This window comes from Gracilinanus agilis, chromosome 3 (genome assembly GCF_016433145.1).
Source record: "Gracilinanus agilis isolate LMUSP501 chromosome 3, AgileGrace, whole genome shotgun sequence".
Lineage (NCBI taxonomy): Eukaryota > Metazoa > Chordata > Mammalia > Didelphimorphia > Didelphidae > Gracilinanus > Gracilinanus agilis.
This window is the reverse complement of record NC_058132.1, coordinates 92,494,843-92,507,490: the sequence shown is the minus strand read 5'-3', so window position 1 is coordinate 92,507,490 and position 12,648 is coordinate 92,494,843. Positions and strand designations below refer to the sequence as shown.

General features: G+C 45.8%; 1 protein-coding gene across 3 annotated transcripts in view; it reads left to right on the top strand.

Annotated features, from left to right (window-relative positions):
* The first annotated feature begins 531 nt into the window (after window positions 1-531).
* The window catches only part of CLPB (caseinolytic mitochondrial matrix peptidase chaperone subunit B), a 201,286-nt gene continuing 189,169 nt past the window's right edge, over window positions 532-12,648 (top strand). The window contains exons 1-2 of one of the 3 annotated variants that reach the window (XM_044668108.1): window positions 532-980; window positions 5,119-5,170. In XM_044668108.1, the coding sequence (XP_044524043.1) occupies window positions 593-980; window positions 5,119-5,170 (440 nt within the window). In that variant the 5' untranslated portion in view covers window positions 532-592. The remainder of the gene's footprint in view (window positions 981-5,118; window positions 5,171-12,648) is intronic. The other 2 variants (XM_044668109.1, XM_044668110.1) reach the window with 2 other exon arrangements.

Below are 12,648 nucleotides of genomic sequence, written 5' to 3'. Positions count from 1 at the left end.
CAAAATCGATCAAAACCTGATTTGTAGGCTTTGTTGATTTCAGTTCAGTACTCACACAATTGAATATTTAGCAATTCTTCTGAGCAGATTCCAGAGTTTAAAAGATTGGAGCACAAGATGGAAAGAGGAGTATAGAGTCCTTGAATAAGTCAGGTCAGAGGCCTTTGTTTGACGTACACTGACTTAGATTCCCTGTAAATATTTATTAAGAAAAACGGGGGAACACTGGACTATCCTTGCAGACCTGGGACTCGAACTCATGGCTCCAAACTTCCAGGAGGTAGCTCCATTCTGGACTCCTCTTTCCCTAGCTTGCCTCATCTCCAACAGAACTCCAACTCCCGGCACGCCTCGGGCCTCCATGGGTGCGCCCCCATTATTACTCTAAGGCCGTGACCTTCTGTGAAATGTAGTTTCCTTGCCAACGCTGACTACGTAACCCGCCTGGAAGTGGACTACAACTCCCATGGGACCTTGCGCGCCCCACCCCCGTGGGCGTCATGTAAGAAAGCGCCGCGGCCGCCATGTTGGTCTCTACCCTCGCCGTGGCCGGCGCTGGCACTGGGAGCGCGGGGTTGGCGTAGCCGACATCATGATGCTGGGGTCCCTGGTGTGGAGAAGGACAGCGTCGGCACCGGGGATCCTCCTGCGGCTCCTCCGGACCCGGCAGCCCAGGGCCCGCGGGGCCTCCTCGAGCCAAAGCGGGACCGCTGCGAGCTGCAGGGAGACGCAGTATCTGAGAGCGGCCGCCGGGTGGCGGTCCTTGGCGCAGCCTCAGTATGTCGGAAAGGTCTCCTGGAGGAGCTGGAACGGGCAGCAGCAGGGCATCGAGGCGGCCACGTGGGGGCGCCTTTCCGGCCCCGAAGAAAACCCCTGGTCAGGCCGCTGGAGTGGAGCCCCGAACGCGGCCAAACTGGGCATGTGGGCCTTGGCGTCTGCGCTGGTTGCTCATTGCTACAGCAAGAGCCCCGCTAATAAGGGTGATTATCCAGCAGCCTCTGTCCTGCCTGAGTGGGGGGTTGGAGGGTCAGGGCTCAACCTCCTGGCTTCTGGCACTGGGGCTTGGGGAGGCGAGAGACCCGGGGTCTAAGCGCCAGCCTTGTCATTTGTATACACTTGGCAACCTTTCCAGAGAGTGAGCTAGCTGCCTGTCATTGGAGGTATTCAAGCAGAACCTGTCAGGGAAGCTGTCCAGGGACTAAAAAGGAGGATACAGGGATCCACGCCTGGCTTCTGGCACTGGGACTTGGGGGGGCTGACAGACGTGTTATAGCCCTGACTTTTGAGTTATATAGTGAGCTTCTTGTCCCTGGAGGTATTCAAGCAGACCCTGTCACGGAGGCTGAGGAAGGGAAGCCCAGAACTTAGAAAAAGGATGACTTGCTGACCATTCCATCTCAGAGATTTAAGAAATAGCTGTGATATGAAAAAGAACACCTGAGTTGGATTAGATTGGTTTACTGTGACGTGGGGCAAGCTCCCAGTTTCCTTCTATCTTACAATATTGTTGTAGGAAAGGCACTTTGTCATCTGTGGTGTGATAGAAATGTAAACTGGGTTTCTTTCTTTTATAATAAAGACAGAAATAGTTTCAGAGAGTATATTGCTCTTTCACATTTCCATGTGGTGGAAAAACCAGGATTCCTAATTCCTAATCCTTTGCTTTCCCATCATGATTTTTTTTCCCTAAGAAAGACTTCATCTGATACCTCATTGTGTTGTGGTAGTGACCCTAGGTTGTGAGGACTGCCTTTGGAATATAAACTCTAGCTGGCCCTACTGACTCAGGAAGCCTGAGCCCTTCAGAGGGGAATTTTTGAGTGTATCTTGTCTAAAGACCAGCCTCACTAAGGTCAGAGAAGCTTATTTCTACAAGAGATGGATTTTTTTAGCCACGAAAACTCTTTAAACATTCAAATTAGATGTTGTGAAATATATTAAGGAGATGGTACCAGCACCAAAGTTATAAAATTCCTGAAGACATAGTATTATCAGAGCCAGTTTTGGGGCCAAGAAGATCCACCATAGTCCCCCATATAGATCCAAGCCACAGCACCAAATACTTTTTGGCCCCCTTAAGCAAGCATTCTTCTTAACTCTCACCTAGTCAGATGGTCAGTCTGAGCCCTAAAGCTATATGGTCACTCTTAGGATTTCTTAAATCTACTTAGGAGTTTGGGACTACTGACCCAGCAAATACAACTCAAGAGTTCATTGAGGGAGCAGCTGGTTGGTTCATTGGATAGAGAATCAGACCTGGAGATGGGGGAGGTCCTGCATTCAAATGTGGCCTTGGATGCTTCCTACCTGTTTGACCCTGGGCAAGTCATGGAAGCTCAGGGTTTTTAAAAAAAGATATTCATTGAGTACCAAAAATATACTTAGTTATATAAAAAGGGAATAACTCAGAAAGGAGAATGCAAATTCCTTACCCTCCAAGAGTTTATGGATTTGCTGGAGAGACAAGACTAACACCAAGAAGACCTAGCAAAGGATCTTTGTGAGGCAGGATAGTTGTAAAGGGTTTTATGAAGGAGGGACTTGAGTTTGAAAAAGGAATATTGGAAGAGGCATGATGTCATAGATAAAGGGCTGGGAAAGGCAGAAATGTATTCATCATGTTTAGAGACTAGTAGGAAAATTGATGAATGGAAGCATTGTATCAGGGAACTTGGGAGACTGGAAAAACCATTTAGGGCCAGACCATGGAGAGCTTCAAGCATTCTAGACCCTCAGGGCTATAGAGAGCCCTAAAAGGTTCTTGGACTTGAGCGAGGCCAGAGCCAGACTGTAGAAAAAGGATTGACCATGTGTCAAGGAGATGACTACAGTCTTTTGAAGAAGGGCTTGGGACTTGAACTCTTCAGTGGGGCCCAAGGAGCTGGGAGGAACTGATACTGTCTCAAAGGGCTTATCTGTGAAGAAGCTAAGTGGCTTAGTGGATAGAGAGGCTCAGAGATGGGAGTCCTGGATTCACATCTGCCCTCAGACAATTCCTAGATGCCTTGGAACCAACACTTACTATTTTCTAAGATGGGGAAGAGGAGTGTCAACAGAATTTCCATGTAGCCTGTAGCCATAGTAGCCCCACAGGCAGGACATTTAGGGTTACCAGTAATTCTGAAGGACTTGGGACATCAATCCCAGCAGACCTCTTCCAAACTTTAGATACTCAACAGAAGGACAAAGATTCACCTCCACTGTGTCTCAGTAGCAAGAGGTGGAAGTGGTACACAGTAGAATTTAATAGATGTTTATTGACTTATGAGGTGTCCTCGAAGGGTCTAGACCAGTGATGGTGAACTTTTTAGATAATGAGTGCCCAAATTACAACCCTCATTCGAGCTGCCCCTTTACCCCAAACGCAAGGAAGGAAGTGCTCCCATTGGCTGCTGGACAGAGGGGCAGGTCATATGAGAAATGTCCTTAGGCATATGTGAAGAGGGGTGAGGGAACAGCCCCCTCCAGCATGCTCTAGCACACATGCCATAGGTTCGCCAACATGGGTCTAGACCTTTAGGACTGAGGACGAATCTCCCTGCCTTATAACAACCCTTGCCTCATCACACCTCACCTTTGGATTTTTACTATTAAATTCTCTGAGAGTCCAAGTACCCCTGATTCCTATATGACCCACACTTACCTACCTTTCTCTGCCTCTGTCCTTGGGGCTTTGTAGTCTTTGTGTAGCAGTTCTTCCATGTTCTATTGGAATCTTTCTTGTCCTTCAGGGCTCCTCTCATGTCCAGTCTTTTCCAGGGAACCTTCCCCAACTCTGTGAGCCCACAATGAACTAGATACTAAGCACTTAGTTGTCTACATGTATAATTTTATCTCCCCACCCAATCTGGGAGCTCTTCTAGGCAGAACTAATTTTTCTTCCTGTCTTCCCATCAGGGACAGTTAGCAGGGATCTGATTCAGTGTGCATTTACTCTCTGCAAGACACTGGAGATTAGAAAAAACAAACCCCTATTGACTTTTTTCCCCCTTTAACCCTTTCTGTCTTAGTAATAACTTTTTTTTTTTAACCCTTAACTTCTGTGTATTGGCTCCAAGGCAGAAGAGTGGTAAGGGTGGGCAATGAGGGTCAAGTGACTTGCCCAAGGTCACATGGCTGGGAAGTGTCTGAGGCCAGCTTTGAACCTAGGACCTCCGTCTCTAGGCCTGACTCTCAATCCACTGAGCTACCCAGCTGCCCCAGTAACAACTCTTAATTAAGACAGAAAGGCAAGGTCACACGACTAAGAAGTGTCTAAGACCAGATTTGAACCCAGAGCCTCTTGATTCCACCCCAGCATTCTGCTGTGCCACTGAACTGCCTCATTTACTTGTTACATGGCAAATCAAGTTGTTTTTCCTCCCCGTACCTCAGTTTCCCCATTTGCAAAGTAAAAGTACCCATTTGCAAAATAAAAGTATTGGGGGAAATTATGGATTCAGTCAGTGAGCTAGGTTCCTTGTCCTGGGTCTGCCATTTAATAAGCAGTGATACCTTGGGTACAATCCTTTTCCCTTCCCTGGCCCTCAGGTTCTGTGCAAGATGATCTTTAGTCCCTTCCATCTCTAAAACTTGTGGTCCTTTGGCTAAATGGACTCTGACTTCCCAGCACCCAGAGAACCTGAAATTCCAATTTGTGGTGAATTGATTGGGACCATCCATCTTTGAAAGTCTTTTCAGGATTCTGCAGTTTCTCCTTTTAGCCACAAGATGGAGCCAGCAGCCCAGTTGCCATTCAGCTAATGGCCTAACAACTGAGGCAGCTCATCAAGCACCCAGACATTGTGTGGGTTCAAGAGTATGTAAGAGAGCCTTTCCTTACGGGTGCCATTTTCCTCCATAGGGCTGGTTCAGGATATTCTAAAAGAGCCTGCCCAGTCAGCTCAGGCTTTTGTCATCCGATACTACTCTTCCTCTAGCTTCTGCCTTAATTCTGGAAGTTGGAGACAGGCAGAAAAGGAATGGTCCTGCTTGGCTTTGAAAACTGAGCTTAAGAAGTTGGGTATTATAAGCCTGTGTAGAGCCTCTTTATAACAGTATGAGGACAGGTGTTAGAATAGCTCCAGGTGTGTGCCCTAGCCTGCATCTATAACCTTGGCCATCTTTGTCTTCCTTCAGAAGCTGCCCTGCTGGAAGCAGCCAGGACCAACAATGTCCAAGAAGTCAGCAGGTAAGAGCTGCATGTTTCCCTGATTTTACTCTTCCCCACCTGAAAAGGCTGTGAACCCGTTAACTGCGGGCTTAAGTTTAGAGTTCATTCTGGGGGACAAGTTTTTTCCTACATGGAATTAAGGAGACTTGCACTGGGATTTGTACTTGCTTAGTCTATGATCTGAACTCATCAGTTATGTATTCCCTACAATATCCTACTGTGGAAATGGGAGCAGGGGATTTACAGGCCCTGCAGCCCCGTTGTTGCAGCCATTGCCTCCAGGCCTCTTGGGAAGTTTTCCCAAGCTTGCAGAAATGAGCTGAGAGGCAGCCAAGCCCCCCTACAAGACATACTGCTTTGATTCTCTCTCATTTTATCTGCAGCATTAATACTGATTCTCCAGGGTGCTTTTTGGTATTAACATTGGAGGCTTGTTTTTCTTAATCAGCCACATTGGAGCATGTGTAATAGAAGTGAAGTTTCTTAAGCTAAATAAATATGATTGAGCAGGCATCTAATCAGAATGCGGTGAGGAGTCTCAGAAACCGAGCACAGATGGCAACTTGTTGTTATCAGCACCATTTATTAACAGTTGCCAGCTTCCATAGGAGTCTGGGTAAACCGAATTTGGATGTTTTTCTGTCCTACCCCAAACAGCTTCTCTCTTTGCTCCATGCTCACCCAGAGGCCACAAAGAACCCTTATCCTGCTGGTAATCACTCCTGTGATGACTGACGTCCTCTAAACTTGCTTGATTTCTAGGTGGCCTTACCTAGTTGGGTCACCTCGCAGAGTCACAATAGAGGGAAGCCTCTATCTTCCAGAACTGGAGAGAGAGAGGAGAAGGGCTCTGCTGACCCCTTTGAGCCACCTACACATTCTCTTTTTGCAATTGTGCTTTGAAATCTTACTATCTCATGCTTATTTTCTTATACAAAGGATGCCCCATGTAAATATAGTTTCTTGAATTCAACAAACTTTAAGTACATACTATATGCAGAGTAACCTTTCTTGGAGATTCTCAGGGTCACCACTGAGAACATAAGTTATTATCCAACATTAGTGATTATACTGGGCAATAATACAATGATAGACTCAGATTTTTTAAGTTTAAAGACTGCTTGCCTCTATTAAAATGGGCCCCAAGCAACTGGGCTTTGTGAGGAGTTGTATCTCCCTTATTAATAATACTGCTAATAATGATAGTTATGTATATATGATCTCACTTCAGCACAGAGCCTATTATCTTCTGTGCTAAGTTCTGGGAAATGCAAAAAGAGGCAAAGATAAGTCCCTGCCCTCAAAGAGTTCTTAGTCTAATGGAGGAAACAACAGATATGTACCAACAATCTATCTAAGTAGGAAATAATTAACAGAAGGAAAGCACTAGAATTAAGAGGGTTTAAGAAAGGCTTTCTGTAGAAAATGAGGTTTTAGTTGAAACTTAAAGGAAGCCAGGGAGGCTAGTATATGGCGATGAGGAAGAGAGAGATCCAGGCACAGGGGACAGCCAGAGAAAATGCTTAGAGCTGAAAAACGGAGTGTCTTGTTTGTGGAGTAGACAGGAGACCGATGTCACTGTGTGAAAGAGTACATGCTGGGGAGGAAGGTGTCAGAAAGCAGAAAATGTGTGGGGGGGGGAAGGGGGGGGGATTATATGGAAGGCTTTGAATGCCCAAACCAAACGTATTTATTTGAACCTAGAGGTAATGGGGAGCCACTAAAGTTTATTGAGAAAAGGGTTGACATGGTAGGGCCTAATTTGAGCTCACAACAACTCTAAGAATATAATTCAAGTATTATAATTTATAGATGAGGAAACTGAGGCTCAGAGAGATTAAATTACTTGCCATGGTTACATACTTGTCTTGGGCAGAAGTTGAATGAAGAATTTTCTGGCCCCCAGTTTGCACTCTCCATATCTGCCTAGGATCTGTGTTCTTCCCTCATCATTTCTCTGATTTTCTACTTCCAATTTGCCACATAGGCAGGGAAAAGACTTCATCAGACTTCATAAAATTGTTGTAAATTAGGAGAAGCCACGTTTTGAGAGAGTCCTTGAGAGGTTTACTGGGTGGATTTTGGGACAGCCGTTTTGTCTGCTCAGTAATCTTTTCTTCAAACCTATCCTCACTGAATTTTGGATCTAGGAGAGGTTACTATAATATTTTACTGTTTAATAATAACTTGTGTTTCTGTTGGCATTCTAAGATCTAAAAAGTTCTTTTCCTACAACAACCACATTAAGTAGGTAGTAGAAGTATTGTTATTCTCACTTTATAGATAAGGAAACTGACCCCAGGGTGATGGACTTGCCCAGGGTCACACAGCCAGTAAGGGATAGACAGATCAGAGATTTAAATCCAGACCCACCTGAGTGTAAGACCAGAGGTCTCTGCCGGTACACCTTGTTCTTTCTGAAAGCTTTGTTTCTCCCTGTTCTTCCTCAGTTACATAGACCTTGAAAAATCAAAGATTCAGAAAGATTACTTTTGCTCCAGAACTAGCATGACTGCAGTTGGGCAATACTCCAAGGCCTTGGAGACCTGCTTTTGCCTGACATTTTGACCCCTGTTCTTATGAGATGGGTTGCCTCAGAGGTACCTCTTTCTGAAGCTAAGAGGACAAGGCCATAGTGACTCCCTCCAGAACTTCTCTGCTTCAGACCAGAGCTTGACTACAGAACATGAAGTCTCCCTGCCCTTATGCTTGCCAGCTCTTCATTTATGTGCTGTCCTCAAAGGAGTTACCCTCTAATGAAGAAAACCACACATGAATGAGGAACTGGCAAGGAGGCTCCATGTTCTGTGATCGGGCTCTGGTCTGAAGCAGGGAAAGTCTGGTTCTTGAAAAGATCAGGGGAAAATTCCCCTCTTAGAACCCAGGGAGGTTCCAGGGGAGTCTGGGGTTCTGCTGGAGAGGCAGGAGGGATGTTGGCCAGAGTAAGAAGCCGCATGATTTGGAGCTGATCACTAGGAATTGATTCCAGGCAATTAGACATTTTCTGATGCTACCCACCTAAAAGACCACCTAAAAAATTCTAGGACCCTTTGCTGCTCAGAACCTTTGCCCTTGTTCCTGAAGCTACTTATTCAAACTGAGTCTGGGGCTTCAGCACCAGAGAGATCAGATTCACTCTCCCTCAACATATCCAGCACATACCATTCCTTATGGTAACTGGAATGCCAGGCCTTCTTCTCTCCTGGTTCACACCCCCTTCTTTGCCCTCTCAATTTCTAACTCTTTTTGTGTGTTTTTCTCCATTAGATCATTTCTTCTTAAGGACAGGAGGGACTACCTTGAATTAGTATTTTTATCCACCGTGTTTAGCATAATACATGGCACATAGTGCTTAATAAATACTTGTTGACTGGCTGACTGACTTCTGTGCCCTTTCATTGACATCCAGTTTAAGTGCTACCACTTCCAGGAAACTTAGGAACACTGGCTTAGGAGTCAGAGGGCTCAAGTTAGTTTGCTCCTGAGTGACCATGCAGAAAACAAGTCCTTTTCTAATTCTAGGCTTCAGTTCCTTTGTGAAATGAGGACTGGACTCAGTGATGCCCCTTCCATCCTTAAAGCTTCTGATCAGCACTCGGCTGTTTTCCCCCTTTTCTGAAACCCTCTGGCACCTCTTTTTTTGTACCAGATTCAGGACCCTGGGGCACTTGCACAGAGTCTTTTGTCTGATTGTTCCACCTGTGTTGTTTTCACACAGAAAACACTGGTTGAATGAATTAACAGATGCTTTAAGCACATTCAGGCTACAGGATTTTTAAACTATACTTTTCCCTTGTGTCCAGCCCAGGGGCTGAGCTAAATATAGAGGCCATTCCCCTACTATAAATGTCTTCTCTCCCCCCAATCTCTGCTTAATTAAATCCCATTTAGTCGTTCCAGTCTTGTGCCCAGGGTCACACAATTGTTAAGTATCTGAAGGCAGATTTGAATTCAGGTCTTCCTGACTCATCAGAGAGTCTAAGGCTTACTGTTGTTAGAAAGACTGACTTTCAGGAAGACTCATCAGATAGTAAATGTCTGAGGCCAGATTTGGGCTCAGGTCTTCCTGAATCCAGGGCCTGCACTCATGGGTGTAGTGGGTGGAGCATTGGTCCTGGACTCAGAAAGACTCATCTTTGTCAGTTCAAATCTGGCCCCCGGACACTTACTAGTTGTATGACCCTGGGCAAGTCACTTCATCCTGCTTGCCTCAGTCTCCTTGTCTGTAAAATGAGCTGGAGAAGGAAATGGCAAACTACTCCAGTATCCTTGCCAAGAAAACCCCAAATGGGATCAGAAAGAATCAGACACAACTGAAATGACCAAACTGAATTAAGTCCTATCTAACCTTTAAAACCAGCTTAGACCTCACTTCCTCCAGGAAGCCCTCACCCACTATCCCAATCCATTGATATCTCCCTCCACTGGGCTCTTGAAGTCATTGGAGCAGTTGCTGCTTATTTGGCCCTCAGCCTACAATACTTCCCTCTGCTGGGGGCTACCCTTTGTTTTACTCAGCCAACTTTTCTGGGTGCATGGCAGCACTGCCACCACACAGACTCCCAGAGGAGCCAGGACAGGACCTCAATCTTCTCTGTCTCCCCAGAGGACTTTGTACTAGTCAAATGTGGAACAAATGGCCAGACCTGCCAGAGGCTGGGCCCAGGTGCAAACCTTGGCAGTATTTCCTACTTATGTCTCTGAGAATAAGTCAGTTCTTTTATCTGACCTCAGCCTCCTCATCTCTAAAATGCAGAGTATAACACTTGCACTGCTGTGAAGGAGGCCTCTATAAAACTTAGGCCTTCATTAGCCTTCATTTGCTTGCATCCACTCAGTGCTCAGCCTCTTGTGGTGCTGGGGATGGCAGCAGGGAGTAGTCCCAGGTCCTGCCTCCTCTCCCTGGCACTCCTTCAGGGCTAGGGGACTGTTACCAGACACCTACTTGTCTCTTGGTGAGAAGGCCTGCAGTCTGTGTGGTCGGTCACCTACTTCAGGACCCAGGCCAACACACGGAGCCCAGCCATTGCCTAATGGGGCCTGCCTGCTGTGGAAGAGAAGGCATATCAGGCTCCAAGGAAGGCAACTGGTGTTAAAGCCCCAACTCTGCCATAGGTGGCTGCATGACCTTGGGTGGTCACTTCCCTCCCAGGACCCTCCACTGCCCCAACCTCTATGAGGCTGAAATAATCCTCCTTATTTAACAGAAATATAGGTGGTGAGGCTCAGATATGGCAATGTGTGGGAAAGAGCTTTGTAAACTATCCACATACGTTTAGGTGGTTAGAATAGAATTAGAATTGCCAGAGAATTAAGAGCTAGAAGGGGCCCTAGAGCCCCTCTCCTCATTCTGCAGCTATGAAGGTTGAGGTACAGAAAAGTGACTTGTCTAGGGTCATACAGCTAATCTGAGTCTAGTGCCAGATTTGAATCCCAAGGGCAACAAACACTGTCCACTATATCATGTTGCTTTTCTAGTTAATAACAACATCATAAGGTTTGCAGAGCACTTTACAAACATTAGCTCATTTAGTTCTCACAACACCCTTGTAAGGTGCTATTATTATCTCCATTCTACAGTTGAGGAAACTGAGGCAGAGAGATGAAATGACTTGCCCAGGATTACACAACAAATGTCTAGGTATTTGAACTTGAGTCTTCCTGACTGCAGGCTCAGCACTCTAACCACACCACCTCCTAATGAATTAGCATTTCTTATAAGACTATATCTTACACCCTAATTTCTTCCCTCTACTAAATAAGCCTCTCCTAGAGAGACAGCTGTGACCTAGGAAAAAGAGCATTGAACTGGGAATCCAGAACTCAGCATTCAAATCTTGGCCCTATCATCAGCTTTTGCAATGTTCCCTTGGGAGAGTCACCTGCTGACTGTTAGATTCAGTTCCCTCCCCTGTGAAGTGAGGAGTCCCCTTCTTTCCCCTCACACAGACACCACCTTGGTTCAGATTCTCATCCCTTCTCCCAACTCTGTGACAATGGCCTGCTAATTGGTCTCTCTGACTTGGATCTCTCCCTCCTCCATTCTCCACCAGGCTGCCAAAGTGATTGTCACTCCCCTGAAACTCTGCTGGTTTCCTCTTGCTTCTCAGATAAAAATAAACTCCTCTGGCTTTTAAAATCCTTTCCAATCTGGTCCCATCCTATCTTTCCAGGCTCTTTACACCATTGTCTATCATTTACCCTCTGTCTAGTCACACATAGCTCATCATCTCCCATCTCCATACCTTTGTACTGGCCCTCCTCCCTATCCAGAATACACTCCATCCTCACCTTCACCCCAGAGAATTCCCAGCTTCCTTCGAGATGCACCTTCTAGGCCAAGCCTTTTCTGATCTTCACTAGGGTCCTCCTCTTGAACTGCCTTGAGTTTATTTTAATATGTATTTCTTCTTTAATTGTACATGTTGCCTCCCTTTAAGAGTAGTAATTATTGCATTTTTTTTTCATCCTCAGGGCCTAGCATAGTAGGTGCTTAACAAATGCTTATTAATGGATTGAAAAATCATTATAAAAACTTAACCTGAGCCCCAGAGATGGCAAATGACCTTCCCAAGGTCACAGAGCTAATTAATGGCAGAAAAACTAGACAAAAAGAAAGTTAGGATGGGGAGAAAATTATTTTATAGAAATCAAAGGTTTCTATAAAAGCTGAATCTATCAAGTCCATTGGCCATTTAGTGGTCAGTTGCCATACCCTCATTCTTACTTTTCGGTTTACATGAATATACACTGTTCATGTATATACACATCTGTCTGGTGTCTCAGTTCACAGCCTTCAAAATCAGCTTTGACCTCTCTGAATCTCAGTTTTCTCAACTCTAAAATGAGGACATTGGATTAGATGATCTCTAAAGCTCCTTCTAGTTCTAAAGCCTGGCCCAGATCAGACCTTGTTTTCCCTACAGTGCAGGGTCTTGCACAGGATTAGAGCAGCATGTCTGTGGTTCCCTTTGCATGTCTTTGCCTCCCTGCTTTCTAATTCCAGCCCCAAACTGCATGGGACGCATTCTTCAATGCCCCTTCCTCCAATTATCCAAAAGCTGAAAGGAACCTTCGAGAACTAGTCTAGCCCCTCTTGTTTTGACAGATGGAAAACTAAGACCCTGAGAGGTAAAATTACTTACTAGTCATACAATGAGTAAAACCAGTACTTGAACCCAGGTCTTCTTCCACCTTCATTTCTAGTAATCTTTCTACTACCCTATATTGTCCTGACAGAGTAGTCTGCAAAAGCCCCCTTTTCAGCCATTCCAACAGAGGCCATTGTCATTGGAAAAGTCCCAGCTTCTGGTTGCTGTGTTCCCACCTGTGGGGAGGGGAAAGGGGGTGGCTCCCAAAGGCTGAGCTCAAACTCAAACATGCCCTCGGGCTCTCTCCTCTAAGAGGCTGAGACTTCTGCATCTCAGTGAGGCACTCACCCAGAACTCCGGAGATGGGGCAGAGAAACAAAGCACATCTGGCCAGCCCAGTGTGTG